General features: G+C 35.9%; 1 protein-coding gene across 1 annotated transcript in view; it reads right to left on the minus strand.

Annotated features, from left to right (window-relative positions):
- The window catches only part of CDKAL1 (CDK5 regulatory subunit associated protein 1 like 1), a 387,536-nt gene that overhangs the window by 109,751 nt on the left and 256,858 nt on the right, over window positions 1–20,927 (minus strand). Inside the window, exon 11 of the mRNA XM_066558021.1 lies at window positions 19,767–19,912. Coding sequence (XP_066414118.1) covers window positions 19,767–19,912 — 146 coding nt within the window. The remainder of the gene's footprint in view (window positions 1–19,766; window positions 19,913–20,927) is intronic.

Below are 20,927 nucleotides of genomic sequence, written 5' to 3' on the forward strand. Positions count from 1 at the left end.
CAATATACTCCTAAGTTAAGTGTCTGGAGTTGGGGGACTAAACCTGAACATAATTTATGCATTTCTTCATCCTCTCCCATTTATGATTTACTCTAAATTACACAATGAATGAACAGGCATCTAATAAATGGATATCCACTGAAAATGTTTTCCTTAGTAATCTTTTCCATATGTGTTTAAAAGTAGTCCAGGATGTGTGAGTTCAGAACCTCTGTGTCAGAAAAACAAGTTCTTTTGAATCCTCATATCAACTGCTGAACTGATTTACACATGGAGTAAAAGTGGAAAGTACCTTGGTTTAATGACAACAGGTATGTCATAAACACTTCTGTGTAAAGTCTCTTAAATGATAACATACGGGGCATTATGGCCAGATATAAATTATACTTTGGTAGGACACCTTATTAAAATGCAGCTATATATACATCAAGAACATTATTATTTAAGAGAATGTATATAGGAATTACATAAGAAATTATCTTATTTCAAATGTCAATATGTTCTCTATTACTGTGTAAGACAATTCCAGTTTGTCTCACAAATCAGTTCTGTTTCACCTCAGTTTGGCAGAATTAAAGCAAAAAAAAGGTAACTAGGTTGATACTGCATGTAAAAGTATTTAAGTGGCTTCATTTAAAAGCCAACTCACTTTTTACTCAACTATTGAGACAACAAATACTATCAGAAGTTTAAGTAAGTCTATTGTGTTTATGTATGTAAAAAGCATAATTTTAATACTTTTTTAAACCTATTTTCACAGCTTGGATCATATTCCTCTGAAATTGATGCCCAAGACACAACAAACCAGAAAAAAAAATGTAATGCCATATTGTTTATATGCTTGCTTTGATTAAAAAACAATAAAACAGACAAATGAAAGCCAGACAGGACCACAGAGAAAACCTCAGCATATTTTTTCAGAGTATTCTTGCAAATTTCCCTGAAGGAAGGTATGTACACCTGGGAGAATAGTTGGCAAGGCCATTAAATCCTACCAGTTAACTTGGAGGTTGTTCATAGTGAAACACTTCAAATTTCACAGGTAGCAGAAACTACACAGTAAGTCCAGCCTTATAGCAACAGAGTCAGGGGATGTATCCTGCTTTTTGCATTCCACACCTTACAGAGCACTTGAAGCCGCTCCTTCTGGTGATTCCATAGGGAACATGTTACACCTGAGCTTTGTGATCATCAGCAGTGTCCAACAGATTTAAAAGTGCAGCTTAATATGTTGGGCTTGAATTTGGAGTAGTTTGTGGTTTTGATGTAAGTCATCTTAAACAGGCTGTAGAATTGTATCTGTGATTAAGAAGCACAATCCAACAGCTCTCAGAGTTTAACTGAGAGCAAGAACAGGTATTTTTTTAATGACTGTTCTTTTCCCAACCCACCTCCTGCCCCCAGAAGAGCTCTTTCAGAAACTGGGCTGAATGACACCTGGAGGCAGCAAGCAGACCTGATTTCCAGAGCTCAGCTTGAGAAGGTATAGGTGTGGAGGACTCCGTGCAAGTAGGGACTGGGCTGTCCTTGTTACCAGGGAATAGTGACCTAGATAAAAAGTATATCTCATAATTAGCATGGCTCACTGCCTGAGGATGAAAAGAGTACACATGGTTTTACTCTCTTCAAACAATTATCGTGAAGGTTGCCAGAGTTCCTACTAGATACAGCCCAAATGGTTTAGAAGAAGCATTATAATACTTCCCATTATCAATTTTCCTTAAAAGAAAACAACCCCAAAAAACTCAAACCAAAAACTAAACAGTTAAGGCTTGGACCAACTTAATTCAGCTATAAGGTGTTCTACTCTCCCCATAAACAATAAACATTTTATAGAACTTCATTACAGATTTATAACTTCAGATCATTATTGTTTTATGATTAAAAAATGAGCGACTTAAGACAAAAAGCTCAACATCCTTAAACTTCATTTCCATTCAATCTCTAATAAATACCATCTGCTGTGTACTTTAGGGATATAATACCCGTCAAAAACTCAGCCGTATTATGAGAACCGGCACCAAGTTGATCTGAAATGCATATTTGAACAGATGTGTTTAAATTACATCTCTCCGTCTATCCACACACATAAATTCAGAATAAGCATGTGTTGATTTAAAATGCATAAAAAAGGGATTTGGAGATGCATCAAAAGTGAACAGCATCTCAGTGGATCAAGGCTCGCATTACTAAAGGTCATCCCTAAAAATAAAGTTTGAATTTATTAAGGGTTGCACCAGGGAACTGTTCTTGGGAACTGACTTAATGTTTGCTGCTCTAAAGCAGCCATTGAAATTACACTAATTTTCTATGACCCTTCACATTTTAGCATTAGAGCTGTCAGGCATGGTCAGATATAATAGGATCTCAGCCATGAGTAGCAGAGAATATGATATACTTTTTCTCAGTCTGACACAATGCTTATCACCAATACTAAACGTCTTGGGCTCTGAGGACCCATCCACGTCTCTTTCAGTGACAGTCATTTAGCTCTTCACTCTGACACAGAAATCAGGCATATAAAACAAAATGATTAGCATGCCTTTTTGGCATGATGAAACCAAATTAAAAAAATTGCAAGCAGGGCTCCATTAACAAATGCTAATTAAAAAAAAAAAAAAAAAAGAAAAAGAAATATTTCTGAACATGTCTTTTCACCAGTCTATAATCTATAGTCCTGCAATGTTTCAGGGATCATGAGGATAGGACATACTGGACCAGAGGGCCATCTAAGTCAGCAAACTAGTCCTAGCAGTGGGCACCAGAAGTAGCCCAGGAAGCATTTCAGATGTTGAGCCCCCCCAGTATCCCTTCGTCCTTCCAACTGGGTTTTGTCAGAAAGATATTTCTGTAACCGGCAGCTTCTGATGGATTTCTTTTCTATTAACTTGTCAATAAGTCTCTCCTTGAACCTAAACCCCTCCATTGCAAAACAACTTGAAACTTTTAAAAAAATCTCTGGTGAGCCTTCCATGTGCTAATTCCAATTGTTGTCCCCTAATTGTTATGCTGGGAGAGACCAGTAACAACTCCATTCACCTCAGTGCTCTTCATGATTTTACTAACCTCTGTTCTAGTCCCTCTCAATTAGCATTTTCCAGACCGAAGAATCCTTAATTTCCTTTGTGTGAAGATCTATCATACCTCTGATAATCTCTGCTAGTCTTTACAGTAACATTGCTCATTGTAACCTATCTTCTTAAGAGAGGCACTGACAGCAAGTAACAATACAGGCACAACAAGATAAAAATCTCGTAAAATAGTTCTAGAATTTAGACAAATGTTCTGCTTTTAATAGTTTTCTTTCAGGTTTGGGTTAATTTGTTTTCTAGTAAGCAGGTAGCAAAAAGCAATGGACCATACATAAGGTAAGGGACAAGAGTGAAATAAGTTTTAGAAAATAAATAAACTAAAAGTGAAAACAAAAAGGCCAAGCACATTTCAAAGACAGGACAAAGTCAGCAATGTGGTGGTAAAGGGAACTGAAGATGTCAAAGGAGGAATAATAGTATGACAAGTTGCAAGACTTTAACAGAGAATGTAAGATTTCTGTCTGAAGCAAAACCAAGAACTGATCAAGATAAAAAAATAAAGAGGAAATAAAATTGCCAACGGGACAGATGTTTTATTCCAAGGTGTTGGTTCAAGATCGTAAATTTACATTAATAACTTTTGCAGCACAGGGAAAGAGCAGAGAATGGCAAGACATACATTAAAACAAAGAGTTTGAAAAAAACATGCATAGTTTGAAAGAGTTTCCCCCAAACAGCTGATAGATTTAAGAGACACAATTCTTTCACATCACAACCTAAACAAACAAATTGACTGTATCTTTTTTCTGTCTTACAACTTTGTGAGAAATCATCACACAAAAAGTTTTCCAGTTGCAAACATCAACATGGAAAGGATCAACACTGAAGGAAACAGCACTTAAAAACATAGGCATGATGTGCATTAAATTTAATGTAACCTCCGTTCCATTTTCAAAGTACCTAATGAAAGAGAACTTTTACCACACCAGCTGATCATCCAAAACACAGCAGCTTATGTGCTACATCCTTATCAACACAGTACTTGAAGAATGTGTTGTTATAATTAAACCTGAGAGTCACGGTTTTAACAGAGCAGCAGGCAGGTTGTCTAGGGCAAGGCTTTAGCAGCCATAACCAGTTTTCCTGAATATTAGCTAGAGGCATTTAAATCACAGTTCATGTACTCTAAATAAACAATGCTGCAGTTCTACACCAGACAGTTTTTGATGTACATTCCTATATATTCTTAAATGTGAATTTTTCAGAGCCAGCATCTCTCAAGTATCAACTATCTGGTAGGTCAAAACCCTTTACTGTCACCTCTCTAAAACTTTTCTTTTCCCCTTAGAAAGCAATGTATATACAGGAAAGGGGTTGCATAGGGAACTACTACTCCTATCAGCAGCATAAAAAGCAAATTTGAATAATAATAAAAAATTTCTCAAAGTGTAGTATTTGGCTCAAAATTCCAATACCATCCCCTCCCTACTCCGCAAAGATTAAAAGCTGCTATCATGTAACTTCAAAGTTTTTCATTTTTATTTCATGATCCACTGGCAAATGTGACTATATGGTCTTAACACTTCAGACCCAAGTGTGACACAGTGATTAGGATGTACTCAGAACACACCACCTGTATAGCTTCAGAATTATATTTTCAGAAGTAACACTTCAGACTCACAAGCAATGATATTTCCTTATTAAGCCAAAACCCATAAGCTTAACTTCAAAGAGATCCAGTGTGCTTTACTAATTAAAGTGTGATAAGATAAAGTTAATTATATTTCAATATAATCATACTTCAATCAGCATAATGCAATATAACTTGGATCACTGGGAAACAGAGAATTTACCTTGCAAGAATAAATTTAAAGAAATTATGAAGTAAATATTTCAAAGGGCATGTATAAAGAATTATTCATTCATTCATTTAAAAATATAATTGAAACAATAATTAGAAAGAACTGGGCATGACTGTTAAGGTAATGGGCATCACTGGAGTGATAATACACCACAAACACCATCTGCAGATCACTGTCTCATCCCATTCATGACATTCTCTGATTACAATCTGAATTTAAAGAAATCACACGAGAAATAATATCCATCTTTATGAGCAAGAACAATTCACTTGGCTAACTGGAAGGTAGCAGAATGGCTGTGAGAAGTATCTGTTTTGTTCTCAGATATACCCAAACAGCAGGTGAGTTCAGAATACAAGAGATTATACAGGATTGGTCCATAAAAATAAAATATTATTTTATGTATCAGTTAATAAGACACAATTTAAAGCTAAATATTATGGCTTGTCTTCCAAGTGGAGAAATGGTTAGTCTGCTATGTTGCTTGAGGACACTAGGCAGAAAAAGCAAAATCACCTGGAAATCAGCTCTAAAAGAGTTAACAGTTCCTAGTTAACCTCTCAGTTAAAAGGTCCTGAACAGTTTTCTAACAGTACCTAGTCAACCTCTCAGAAGAATGGCCTCAATTAGCCATGTTCTTACACACTTCATGTTTGTAATGTTTTGGTAGCAGCTTCCTTTGCCTAGAATTGCCAGTAATTTAAGACCATTTCTTTGTAAAAGACAGAATCAGTTTAGAATATTGGGGTCAACTGAAGTAATTAGTGCATGCATTCCTTCAAAAGTTTTGAAGGACATTCAGATTCATATATGCACACCAAGCAGCACATGGGGGACATCGGAGGCAAAATCAGGAGAAGAAAGGATGGTATTTTAAATGTAGACTGTTAGCTTGCCAATGACAAAGTTAAAACAATACAAAATCAATGGACACTGTTGCCTCAGGGAAGCTCTTATCCATTTCTCTCTGTTCAATTCAGTGAACTACTTCACTTTCAGCGTGTCACCAAGTTGCAGATACCTTAAAACTGACAATTAGGATAGCTTACGGTATCTTTATTAGTGTATATTGTCACAGTCAAATGCTTTAAATAAAATAAAGGACTGCTAAATGTGTAGAAGTTCAGGTGCCTTTTTTTTGAGGACTCTTGACAGGCTGTACACAGCCACAAATCTTAATCCATTCAAGCAATCCATTCACTTTGCTGCCTAAGGGTAGGGTTACTAAGTAGGAAATTTTAAAAAATTTCAGAAAAACATAAAAGGAATACTGCATGTCAATATGAGAAGAGGTATTACTAAGCAATAATAGCAAAGCTATTAATGAAGTCCAAATAAAATCCAGAACTTTAGAAAAGATAATGAAACTGCAACTATTCAAACAAAAGGCTGGAAGGTGGTCACCTTCATATTTTGGGCTTGCATGTGTCAGATGTCCTCTGGTTTGCTGACAAGCACACACTGTATAAATGTGTTTGTACATTGTAAAGAAGTAAAATAGCCAGAAAATTAAGCCCTCAGAGTTAACAAACTCATATTGTGGAGAAATAATTAAGGCAACTTGATGTTGTGAGCAGTTACCTAATTTACCCTGCCAGTGACTGAAAGTTAAAAGAGAATTAGCACAAAACTAAAATATGCTGTTATCACTGAAGAATCATCAAAGACAAAATTAAAAGTATGTTTTATTAAGAATTCAAAGATATGACAGCATACCAATTATGGCAACTAAAGCTCTTTGGCATCATTGAACCATTAACATTGGATAGGTAATGTATGAAAATTGTATTTAGGGAATAAGGTTTCAGTAAATTTAATAGCAGTAGAAGATGAATAAAGATGTAACTGAGATTAATAACTTCTTTCTCACATATGAATACATGTAATTAGTTAAGAGACAGGATCAGTACCAATTGGGTCTAGCAATGTGATTCAAAGCACAGGAGCAATATCTAAAGATTAAGGGAAACAGATTTTTTTCTGTCTTGACATGGTAAGACAGAAAGGCCTGCTACATGAAGTCCCAGAACCCAAACAGAGTCTATGAAGATCCCACAGTTAGTAAATTAGGCAGGACGCTTACCATTGAAAACTAAATAAGAATCAGGATGGAGCAAGGCAGCTGCTCAGGAACTAGCATCAGTCCCCAAAGAGTTGGTAAAAGTTAAAAAAGCAATACTTAAGAAAGAAATGGAAGACAACTGAAAACCTTCAAAAGCGTCATTATGAAAGGACATCAGTGATGTCATCAGATGGGAACATTAAATCTAAAAGTTCTGATAAAGGAAAAAAATTGAAAACTTTTGTTACTAAAGAGATGAGTATAGAAACAAAGAGAGAGATCTTGATAGCAAGACTGACAGCGATGAAAAAAAAAAATGTTTTTCCTGAGGTTCCCAACATTCTAATCAGAAAATCATATTACAATTTGCAGGGGAAGAGACCTCCCCAAAAGCCAACAAATTTCTGTAGCAGGCTAAAACTGCAGAATTAAATGAAATCAATACAGAGAGAACTGAAAAAATGTCTCAAATGAATGAAATAAGGTGGTTATAACTACTCAATTTTGCAAGCTGAACACAAGTTTGAATGTAATCATTACCATGAACTCCTTCTGCTAAAGCCCACTTAAATGTAATGAATAATTTTATAAAATACTCAAAGTACAATACAGAGGAAGTAGAATATAAAAATGGAATCGAATCTATTCAGTGGAAACAGCAGTGTGTGCATTCAGACTGTATCACTGAAACCAATTTTATCAAATCACACAATGTTCCACAATAGCCTTCGGGCATCAGTTAAAGAAAACCTGGAAAACCTGTCAAATGCCTGCCAGGCACAACAGTGCCCTTTTGGCTCTGCAATACCAGCACAAAATAGGAAGAATTCTTAGGCAGCAAGATCCACAAGGCTGGTGCAAAAACTAAAGTCCCAAGCTGAAATCCAATGTCTGGGTGTAATGTGTCAGGCCTAACACAGACACTGGCTTTTCAACCACGAAAAAAAGAGAAGGCATGGTATAAAAGGAAGTCTGAAGGACGTAGCAAATCGGGATCATTAAGGATGAAACAGGCTGTATCTCAAACAATTTAAACTCATTCATTATGGAGAGAATATTGAGCAACTGATACAAAACTACCATCTATGTAACAGCATTCTGAAAATCCTTATTCCATGTGGGTGGGAATTTCAGACATGCTTGAAGTAGGTAGAAAAACATGGAAAAACTTCAGAAATTATTTATTGATTTAACCTTTGAGTCCATTAATGAAAAATATTTCAGCCTCTGTGATCTATTGCAAGTCTTTATAATTCACAACACCTCCTTTCCTTCTGTTTCAGTGCCAGCGTTGAAGTTCCAGGAATTTCAGTAGGTTGGGTTTTCTTATCGGCTGAGTAGAAGACATACTAGTTAGCATTTCTCTAAAGGTTTTTTAGGGTTTTACCTTATCAGAAAAAAAATCTGAACATATTAATTACATTTTACAGTTCTCATTTTCTTCTATTTTTCTTGTTTTTTTAGAACATACCATATTTTTCAGCCTAATAGGTTTAAATGTTAGTATTTCTCCCTTTAGGGAAAAACTGAACCCTAAAAAATAGTAGCAATAACAAAATTTCTTTGGCATCTGGCTTGCCATTAACAAAAAATAGAAGAAATATTCTAAGGAGAGGGCAAAGACCAGTTATCTAGCTATAGACCAGAGAAGATGAGTCGCCTACATGTAATCACATGGTGGTGTAAGCAAGCACTGAACTATGGTGTGTTTTATGTCAGCAGTATCCAAAGAAACATCCTTCAGGCCCACATCTGTCAGCCAGTAGTTCATGTAGTAACAGGAGCAGCCCAGACCTCCTCAGAGTCCCCTGATTTGATCTAAGCAAGGAACACATCTAAATGGAAGGGCTAAATGTGCAGACAGCATATCTCAAAGTAAAATCTGTTACGGGCAAACAAATAACCTCTCTTCTTCAGAGGGACTCCTGCAGTCACTGCAAATAATCTAAGCATATGGAAAATCTGAAGACAGGCACATTGTGTCTCTAAATGAACCAAGACTGAAAGACAGCTATGGCAAATGCAGCTTTTTGCTAGGCACAGGAGCACTTAGCAAACATGTAAGTGGTTTCAAATGTCCACTTCACATATAAAAAAATACAAAGGTATGATGCAGAGTGTAGTTGTGTGAGGTTTAACTGAAGGAGCTATTAAAGAAGCAGCAGATGAACCCTATTCATAACTTTGTAACATTCCTCTCATCTACTGTGAGAGTCTGAGGTATCTGTTAACCTGCCTGAACTCTTCATCACCAGATACAAGATCTTCAGGGATTGCTCTTTAGGACTCTTCCCTAACATACAGAAGGTAAAATGCAGGCAGGATACAAAATAAGTATCTGTAAAGGAAAGCAGGAGGTTTAAGGAGAAAAACAAGGCACAATGACTTTCCTAAAATAGCTGAATGGTGGACGTCACCTTGAAGAAGGACTTCAGAAATACTACATGGGCTACCTTGCCTTTATGGAAAACAGGAGCAAAAGGAGAATCCGTGATGAGAACTCAAATCCCTTTCTTCCTTCCAGCTAAAACACACGCTACCTTCACAGGCAATGATCGTAGTGAACTCCCAAAAGATAATGCAAGGCCTAAAATCCATTGTATATATGCAAAAGTAAATAGAAAGATGCAAGACTTTAAAATCCTGTCCTCCAGAATCACAGCTAATAATTCCAGAACAAACTTGTTTTGGTGATAAAGGTCAATTTGTGTTAACTGTGGCAGCCTACAAGGTGCAACAGTGGCATCTCAGTATAACCCTGGGTTATGAGCACCTATCAAACTTGCAAAGGCACCATTTCCCACAGCAAAACCACTTTGGGCCTGCTTCAGGTTTCAGAACTTGGCAGAAAGCTGCACAAGGACAACACACACCTTGAGGTGCCTCACCAAGCCTTCGAGCCAGGCTTTCTGTGGAGGCAATGCAGGTGCTACTGGAGTAACTGAGAACTTGCACTGTGAGGGATTTCCTTGACAAAACAGCACACTGAATTTAGGAAGTTACTACTTGGAAGATGCCATTGTGAGTTTCTGGGTCAGGGCTCACTTATCAGAAAGATAAGGTATTCAGATGTAATGTGTTTTTCATCCCATAAAAAAGTAATAAAATAAAAGTAAATGTAATAAAGGCATTTTATTTATTTTGAAGGAAGTCCATCAGAAAATTAAAAAAAAAAACCAAACCAAACCAACATTCTGGGAAATAGGAAAAATCACATTTATACCAGGTCATTAAATACAATCTTGTTTCAAGGGGAAAAAAACCCAGCAGATCAGAGGAAAAAATCTCAGGATAGAAGTTTAAAAAGAAAGGATAAATTAATACCAAGAATTCATCAAAAGTATTAGAAGATGATGTGAAACAGGCTTTTGTGACAGAGTTAAAAAATGAAAGGAAAATCGTCAAAGCTAACTTCTGGATGCTCCAGAAGTCTAATGGAAGGAACAATTAATTTCTGTGCAAACTCTTTGCAGAGGATGGGAACATATCCCATAGAAATGCTACATTACAAAAAACAGAATTAAAAATCCCCAGCCACTGCCATTGTACTAACATAATCACTGATTCAATGCACATTTAGTTCAATCAACAAAACAATTTTTTGTTCTTAAGAATTATTTGAACATTTGCCTTAAGAAAAAAATATGTTTATTTGCATTATTAATAAAAACACAGAAATATTATCTCATCACTTAATGTCATAATTACTGTACTTCACTTAAATGCTGTCAAGTAAAAGCTGTATTTTGTGAAAACATACGTTAAGAGACAGACTTCAACTTCTTCTATTCTTGTAATGATGAAAACTCTCAAAATACATCAAAAATTTGCATTCTGTAGAAAATATAACTAAATTATCTAAGGTAACCAGCAGCAGCAAAGCATGTTATGACTTAGTGCTGTTAACTCTATATGATATTTTAAAGACATAAACAAAGCAGGAATGTAAATCTTAACAAAATCATGTCTGATCTTTTATATAGAATTTTAACATTTTTGAAGACAAAAACCAGATAACTAGGACATTCCTTTTGTACATCACTCTGAAATACTCTGGCAAAGCACTAACAGTTCTGTTCACTATGTTATGATAAATGGCAATAAGGACTCCTTTTTCCCACAGAAAGTTGTATTGGTTAGTGTGGCAAGGTTGTGATAGTAAGGGAGCCTGCAGGGGTAGAGTATGCTACATGGAAAAATACTTCCCAGGTCACAGCTGGGAGTCCAGCTGGCTGCCTTAGCCATTTCTAGGAATAAACATGTGAGTCAGGTACTCCCCAAATCTGAAGTCAGCAGTGTGGGAGCAGCTGTCTCACTGCAGTGGAAAATTGTGCCAATCTGTTGTTCAAACCTGAACTCTACTGTCTGTCTGTCTGCCTCCCTCACTCTGCAGAGTCTGGGACAGTAGATTTCCCTTCACCAAGCACAGTGGCTAAACATCAACTGTGGGACACACACACACACACACATACAAATTCAGCAGCAGCTCTATGATCACACAACCCATTTTTCAGATGTGTGTACCATTGTGTAGTAAGTTGACGGCTTATGTTTTGTTGAGAAGTTTGTCTCAACAAAAATCCTTCAAGGCAGATAAAAGCTCAGAGAGATCAGTATTCTTCTGTAATACAAAGCTTTTTGTAGAAGACTGATTCAAATTTGTTGAGGTTTGAGATGTTCAAAAGGTATTACCCCAAAGCTGACTGCAAGTCTGTATGGAGCTGTGTTCTGATCTCAGAGTTGCCTCCCCTGCTGAGGGCCAAGGCTCCTCCAGAGGCCAACCACGGAGGCACCTGACCCAGCAAACCATAAGATAATTTATTTCTATGGCCTCTGGGTTTTACTAATAAATATTTTCTCCAGATTCAAGACAAAATGGCTTACAATCAGCCACTCTAGCTTTCTCTTCTCCTATGGGAAAGGTGTTTGGACATACTAACATTTTCCAGCTTGAACTAGCATCTGAATTACAACTTTCCAGTAGGCGGATTGAGAAGAATGTACATTTACTCTTGTACCAGACTTGCAATACTGTCCTCCAACCAGACTTGCAATACTGTCCTCCTGTTATGAAGTAATTTAACAGCTGGACTTTGTCAATTACTCCTACTAAACAAAATGACAGCTCTACATAATGATGAGGAGCAAAATAGAAAGACAAAAATAATTATAAGTGCATGAGATAAGTGGTTCAGCTGTGGAAAATAAACATTCATCTCTTATAGTCAGATATTTGTCTTATGCACAAACCTTTTAAGGTTTCAGGTCTGTGACTATTTTGCCATGTAATATTAAGTTTACAACTACAAATGACATTCTTACTAAAAAAGAGGTGAATCATCAACTTCTGAATACTTTATACAGACCAACATAAGATGCACATGAACAAAATTTGAGCTTAGCCGAAGTAATCTGTACCACTGTCCCCAAAAAAATATACAGACAAAACCTCTGGGTAGCAGAATTATCATTCTTCTTGAATGCAACAGTTTTAATTGGATAGCTACACTTTTAAAGAGGTTTAAAAGGCTTTGTATATTTCTGTTTCCTAGTTTTCTTAATTTAAGCAGTTTGTGTTTAAAAAAATAACCATTAAAGGTACCGAACAGTTACAGAAATATTGCCTTTTTCATTAATTCATTCTTTTCAACTGATTTTCCCTGAAAGTTCGACAAATGTAGATTCAATCAGCACTTATCAGCTGGCCAGCTACCACCTTCATCAAAAACTCCTTTGTGTCACATTGTCTTATGTGATCAGAATAACATGGCTTACAAAATGAATTCATTACTTGGTACTATGGCAAAAATGTGAAAAAATACACACTGAAATGAAGAAATACTTTTCTGAAACATATCAAATATGAAAATTTAATGTCATCATCAGAATTTTCTGATGCATATCTGAGCACTATAAGGTGTACACATATTTATATCTGTACTAATCTGCTATCACAAATACTTATACATCTTAATATATGTTTGGATATGCTTAAAAGCTTAGGAGCAAATTAAAACTGAGAATTACTTGCCAAGTCAATCTGCTATTAAGCAAATTGATATTAATTACAGTTATTGTTTTAAAAACAAATTAGACTTCCCTCCCCAGGTTGTGTTTCAGGAAAGTGAATCACAATAAAAATAAGTACTCAGGAAAAAGCCAAAGTGATTTTAGCTATTTTGCTTTAAAACACTAGAGAAATATCCCAATAAGTACAAACAAGAAGTTAAACTCATGAATATTAAATGCTTTAAAACTTATTTTCACTACTGCATTCCTTCCTTATATCCTTACTACAGATTTTGTATCATTACTTCCAAAGAACACATTCACATGCCTTCAGGGGGAAAAGAAAAAAGGAAAAAAAGATACCATCTTGCTACACTGAAGAAACTGAATTAGATGTACTTTACTAATTTCTACTGTATCATCTAACAATACTCCCACATTAGGATTTTACAGAAGAAAACTGCAGATGAGGCTGCCCAGAAAAAGGAGAGCCTAATAATAACTGCATACAGAGAGTATCTGTCTAAGCAATTTCACTACTTATATTTAGCAAAAAGAGTAAGCCAGATTGTAAGCCAAGTATAATAATCAGATGAAATTGCTTTTACATTTCATCAGGGCACATATCTTCTCTTTCCAGCAACTATTCAAAAAATTATTCCTTGAAATTTTGGCCAAAGCAGAGCATCACAGTGTAATGATCTCAAATGATTTGAACGGCAAATGCCCTGTGTGCCCACTAAGTCTGCACTCACCAAGCTGGGCTCATCCTGGGTACTTGATTTCCCAGGCTTCACCCTCCAGTTCTTACTGTGGGAGTTGAATAGTAACCTGAGAACCAGGAGAAAAAAAACCCAAACCAACCCTCACATAATGGTTCTCTTATCTCCAGAAAAACCTGTGTATTATATAGAAGAAAATGCTGTAAAATGGGAGTACCCATAAGCATGCACATCCTGCTAAACAGGTCAGTCTGCAGACCCAAAGTGATCCAGAATCCAAAGAGACTTAATATAAAAAAATTACAGAGCATGGAAATTTTGAAATCATAGCTCCTTATACAGTATTTTCCTCAAAATAAACAGGTTGAAGTTACATTTGGTGTCAACTAATCTTCAAAGTAGTCTGTAAATTTGGAATTATTTTATGTTAACATCACATCACATGATTTGCTTGGGACTTGCGTATTTTTATGTGTACATCCTCACACGTGAACCGACAAGATGCACAAACAACAGGATAACTGAGAGTTGACAGCCCAGAAAACTCCAATATTCTTGATGCATCTGGCATGAAAGACTATGGCTACCGAACAGTGACTAGTAATTTACAAAGTGGCAAAAATCTAATCCTGTAAACCATGGCAGTAAAGAGATCTCTCCATGAACTAACCAAAACCTGAATTACAATCTGTAGAACAGTGAAGACAAAGATTCAGAAGTTGCAGATATTGCCTTCCTGCCTTTCATTCCCTCACTAGGAAAAATGTATCTCCTTGCTGAACAGGAAGGGTGCAGTAGCATTAGCTGAGAAAAGGGCAAAGTGCTGTACAGGCCAAAATGGAAAGACTGTCCTCCTAAAACAACATTTAGCTAGGTTGAAGTCATGTTACAATTACTTAGTTCAGCACCTTTGAAACCTCTAGCCTACTTACACCTCTTTCCAATACCTTGTCAATCAAATGCAGGGCAGGAAGGGTTATAAACCTACCAAAGTCCAAATTTAAATTTCAAGACAATTAAAGAGAACTAATCCTGTGATAAAAAGGAGTTTGTCCATCAAAAGCTACACCATGAAGCACTAGGGTCAAGTCTAGACACAAACTTGAATATACCTCTGTACTATTTGATAAAAAACACCCACGTTCTAGCTTTTGGTGCTAATTCAACACCTTTTAAAGGCACTCAATTAATTTAAAACATAAGAAAAAAAAAGAGAGACATGTTTGGTAAAGTGATTAGTTCAGACTCCAAGAGCAGACAAAAGACAGAGTAGAGAGAAGAGTCTAGAGACTGAGGTATAAAATTACAGATAAGTACCAAATACACTCAGCAATTTCTTAGCAGAGAACGTAATAAGGATTTTAAACAGATGACATTTGCATTTGCAGTAGTCAGACTGACAGAACAGATGTGCTAAAACCCATTAAAAAAAGCCCAAATCTGAAAGCCTTGTCAAGGTTTGTTAGGGACACGATTTACACGTCTGCAAAATGAGCTCAACAACGTCTCTCTCTGAGAAACAGAAGTGCATTTTGAGAAAGAAAATGAAACACATTCACATTGTAAAAAAGTGAGGGAGTTGATATAGTCTACTTCATAATTACCTGCATTTTGAAAGTGAGTAGAAAAAGGTATATAAAAATACTAAGTGGTTATTTTAAAATTACTCTTTTCATGGCCCTCTGATTCTACTTTCAGTAAATGTCAGGGAAGTAAGGAGCCTTGTTGAAGCTAGCTGTCCCAAAAGGACTCTGTAACACCTTCTCTCAGTTTGGACAATATCTCTAGTTTCCTGGGACATCAGGCAGCTGTCTGTAATGCTGGGCAATAAGGTCTTCAGTTTGCACTTGAGTGAATAATTTCCTTTCAAGTTTGTGATTTATTTTCCACTGCACACATTTACTTTAGGTCCTTTACTACCTTCTTCCAACCGCAGTAATTATGTATCTACCTGTGCTGAAAAATCAAGGCTTGATTACAGAAAAAGTTAATGGAGGCTCAGAGAGGCTTTTGAGTAGGTCAGATTTTAATGGAAAAGGGAGAACCAGTGAAAAGAAACCCCAGAACTTTCTGCCTGACAGAGCTGTGGCTTCTCTGCTGGCAGACCAAGTTTGCTGTCCTTCTGATGATATTGGAAAGCTCCAATGTTTCCAGTCTGAGTTATGAGACAATCTCAAATGAACAGCAGTAACCCTCCACAATTAATGTTATGCTCCTATCTCAGGGGACAAACAAAAACAAACTGGGAGGCAAACCCAGCTTTTCCTCAGAATTACTCTGTTCTCCAAAACAGAAAGGTATAGTCTTTCAGTCTAGCTCTAAATTTCCCTACTTTTCTATTTGTCTAGATTTTAGGTTTACAAATCTCTTATCAAGCAGCAGTATTAGGAGACATAAATATAAATTTTGATGAACAATCACTTCACAAACCAAAAAGGTAAGAGAATATAGTCTGGGCAACAAAAGCAAATTTGGAAAACACATTACCAGTCTAAGGACTTTTTAATGGGTATATATTCACATTGCTGATTATTCAAGCAATTACAAAATATGACATTCAGATCTCAGGTTTCTTTAACTCAAATACATTCCAATTGTTTGCTTTTACCATCAAAAGTAAATTTCAGGGGATTAAGTTTCAGAACTTCAAGATAATTAAAGCTGTCTTGCTCTTTTTGCAACTACAAACATCACCTTTCAGAAATATAATCTATGCTGAATCTTGAAAGTTGAGATCACTTGAAAAACAGCGCATATTTTGATATAATGACACCAAAAAGAAGACTTTATGATAAAAGACTAAATCTGTCTCTGGATTAAATTCACTTAGCAGCAATTTCTAGAAGTCCTCTATTTAGTTGCAAACTCATGCAGGAATCAGTCCTGTGAATAGTGCCTGCAGATTACTCTATTAGCCCCCAGAGACCATAGACCAGGGCACTAGTTCTTACTTAATCCCTACAGACTCTGCACACCCTCTACAATAATAATCAATACATCCTCACTTTATGCTGTTGTTCTCTAAAATAGTTTAAAAATAAATTCTCAGGAAATATATCTATATATCTCTATTTATATATTAGATTTCCAGATATATGCAGATCGGTGGATCAACTGCTCAACAGTATTTTCCTGAACAGTCAAACATACTGAAATTTCAGTGCAAAAAAGTGCAAAATGTGATAGAAGGAATTTCAAAAAAAGAAGTATAAATGAAGCCTTTTGTACTTCAGTTTTTCACAGTCTAATGGATTTGCCTTTCTTGCTTTATATTCTATGCATTTTGCTATTGATCTTCATAGTAAACCAAAAATGTTGGCACATGGTTAGGGAGAGTGGCTCTGCAATACAGAGAGTTGCATATCAAAAGCCAGCACTAGAACATCAATACTAAATTTTAAAATTCATTTCTATTGCTCATGCCTGCAGAGAGTCCTCAAAAAGAGGAAAAGTGTGACATTTCTAACTTCACAGAACAGAGTGTCAAGAATGCTCCATTCTTTTAAAAAAGAGAGTTTCAATATAGAGAGTACTCTGTCTGGAGTACTCTTGGAGAACTCTAACTTCTCTATGAGGTATTCTGTGCTCAGCAGGATATAAATAAATCCTCACTCTGAAGAAGATGCCTCTGCAGTCACTTATGGCTCTCCAGAGGAAGTAAAAGCATTTTTCTCATCTTGGAGAATAAAAGCCCCGGAGTGTTTTGTTGGCCTGATTGAGAAAAAGACTCAGAAATGAGTTGGTTATGTCTTTGGGGTTCCAAAACAAAAATTATGACATAGCTGTTTCTTTTCCTTTTTTCTTTCATTTTTACTTGCTGGACTAAATTTTATGTGCTTAGATGTCTGAATGCAAGTTATTAAACACTTAACTGATAACCATTAGCATTCCCTGATGCATGGCTTTACTTCTTCAGCAGGTTAACCTATATAAGTATTGCTTTCATAAAATTCTTGGTGAAGTTATTATTAGAGCAGACGTCACATTCTAGAGACAAAGGTGACATTTCGAATCTACTGATAAGTCCTTGTACATTTTGTGTAGGAAGCTTCTAGATAATTTTATGGCCCCAGCAATAGAGAAAAGAGATATAGGGGGTTCTACTTTTGGTTTATTTTACCTTTTTGATAAATGGGAGATAATCCCTTTTGGCTATTAAAGTAGTTTAAACATATATTAATTTTTAGCTATTCTGGCTCTAGGCTCTGGACTTGTCTGCAGCTATGTTAAGTTCTGGTAAATTTTGTGCTGAGATCTTAAAGGAATATCTACATGAGAATGAAATAGCTGGCTGCTGTCATGAGAGTAAAGTCTACAAACAAAGACTCTATACTCTTAAGGGCAAAGAAAAAAACCTTGCATTTTACAGATGAGCACATGTTCAAATATCCAAAACATTTTCTCTACCTTGCATGGCTTCTTTATCCTGCTGCCATATAGTTCAAAGATTTTTCCATCTTAATATCTGGAGACTATTTTCTAACAGGAACTACTAGATAGTTTGCTATTTTCTTAATAAGCAGGATAAGTAAAGTTTATTGTTCTTTAAAATCAAGACATCAAACCAGTTTTCTTCCTTGTTAAGTTCACTACAAAAAAGCCCTGGAAAAAGACGTATGACATACATTACTATATGCTCAGTGACCAGCTGTTTTAAATTTGGGTATTAAGTAATTCACTCTTTGCTGTGTGCAAGAGCTGAATGATTTAATAAATCCCCATATGCCCCAACATGTGCCAGCTATACTGGGTAATCAAAAATCCAGCTGTTGTTATGATAATAGCTTCCAATTCTAAAACTACTGAAGAGAATAATGAATCAACTTCAAGTCAACTAAGACATAAACTGACACAGTTCCACTTAAGATACGTGGGAATACAATACATCTGTTAATTAAAAACTAACACTGATCCATAGTCACATGAAATTTAGTGCCAAGAATTCATGGGCATTGTTTGTGGTGGAAAATTAATGCAAATCAACCTGTATGAAGACAAGCAGCCCCATTTCCATCAGTTGTCCTAGATGCATAGGAATGTCCTATAAATTACACATTCAGTTTGCAAAACAGATTCTATTGTGTCACAGTTGGCTTTCTTTCTTACATATTTTAATTCCCATGCAGCTATTAGATGACATGTTTTACATAGCTAGACTTCTCAATTTTTCAATTATCACAAAAAAACTGATTATGAAAGTTTGATTGGTTTGATGTACCAGTATTTTAATGCAAGGTAAGAGTCAAAGGTACAATGTCACTGCCTTAAGTCATTGAACAAAAACACAAACAAAGAAAGCAGAAAGAGAGAAAGTAGCCAAACAAGGTGTCAGAAATTATTCTCCAGACACATGGTTTTTTGACAATCAGTGCATCAAAATATGTCACTATTAACTTTTTAAAAGCTAAGAAAATACTTTCTTGGATATGAAATTATTACTTATAGTTACAAATGCTTTGCAGGTAGATACAACTTTCATCTTGGTGTCAGCATAAGCAAATACATTAATGATACATTCTTTCATTTCTCACAATTAGCTGTGTTATTGAGGGAAATAATTTTGAAATTAATCTAGATCTCATCAGTCCCCTAAACAAGATTAGAGTGTTACTATATTGATGCAAATTTACATAAGATATATGACATAAAATACTTATTAGAACAAACAAACACAAAACCAAGCCATTTACAATTGCTGGAGCCGGATCATCTCCTGTACACAAAGTGTGCAATGCTCTAAAGCCGCATTAAAGACAACTTCAGTAACTCCAACTTCAAGCAATCTATATATAGTAGTTTATGTATAAAAAAATCACTTAAGAATGCATTTTTTCAAAAAAGTTTGGGAATATATTGACAAATTAAAAGCATGTCATGCAGAGATTTAAGATGCTTATAAAAGCTTGAGCCCAACCACATCAAGGGGCTTACAGAAAACTCAAAGACTTTGAAAGCTTAAAGGACCTCATTTTTTTCATACCTTAATTATGAAGTTGCAAATAATTGTGTTTTCAGCCACATGTTCTTGACATTGCAACAAACCCAACACTGTCATTTTCTCAATTATTAGTAGACTTACTTTTCTTTAAGGAAATCCACTACTTGTTTGAAGTCTGCCACACAGTATTCTCTTTTCATGTCCATGAGCACACTGTCAGAGGCTGACTGGACTGGTATGTGCAGAAAAGCATACACTCTTGGATGATTGAGAATCTTGGCCATTTCCTGAGAGTTATTAAAAGAAAAAGAAGTTTTAAAGCATTATGAAAATAATACAGAAAACTCAGATTAATATATGGGGTAAGTATCAGCAGTAATACTTCTAAAACCCAAACAATACTAAATTGCCCCAGCCCAGTTTGAAACAGTAGGGACAGGTGTAAATATCTGAAAGCAATTTTTTTTAGGAGAAAATAAGAAGAAAGTGATGAAATCAAATCTCCTTTGAGATAGGGATCACATTCCCTATGTTGTATTGATTACACAATTAAAAGAAAATTTTAGAGGTAAAGTATTATGAAAATCAGTGATTTCAGACAGTGGCTGTTTTCAGAAGATGACAAGGGTTAGTTGCTTTCTTGTTGGAATGAAGTAACTTCTCAGATACCAAAATGAGAATGTCTGTAATTGGAGCATCCCTAAAGTTGGCCAGTTGCTAATTAAGGTACACCTCATCACTTGCAAACACGCTCCAATACTGGTCTGAAATGTTGCCTGTGTTACTTCAGAGAAAAGGACTGAAATTAAAAGTGCTTGGCTATAATTTGAGTAGAATTAATCAGGGGGCAGCTTAAAACAGGATGTGATACAAATGTACCGATTGTACAAATGCAGAAGGTCAGGGGAAGAAAAAGTCAAGGTAAGAGCGAAACAAGGTAAGAGCAAAACCAAACCTCCTAATGAAAGCGAAACCAACCTCCCAACAGAGGCTTGGCAAGGAGAAGGAATATGAGACAGAGAATAGAATATGATGGTCCGGTTTCTCTCATTTTTATTATTTAACCAATTAAGGACATACAGTCAGGCAACAAAGTTTAAGTATTTCTTAAATTTGAAACCAACCAGCACTGAGATTGCATGCAATATGGTACCATACTGCTTGTTAATTTTTGTCCTGCAACAAATAAGTGAACTTGGACAAAGAACCATATTCTATGAACAAGCACATCTTCACATATGGTTTTTGATTTTCCCTTTCTCCCTGAGCTGTGGGCATACAGGAAATGGCCTGGGACTGAGC

The sequence above is a fragment of the Molothrus aeneus genome, chromosome 1, assembly GCF_037042795.1.
Source record: "Molothrus aeneus isolate 106 chromosome 1, BPBGC_Maene_1.0, whole genome shotgun sequence".
In the NCBI taxonomy this organism is placed as follows: Eukaryota; Metazoa; Chordata; class Aves; order Passeriformes; family Icteridae; genus Molothrus; species Molothrus aeneus.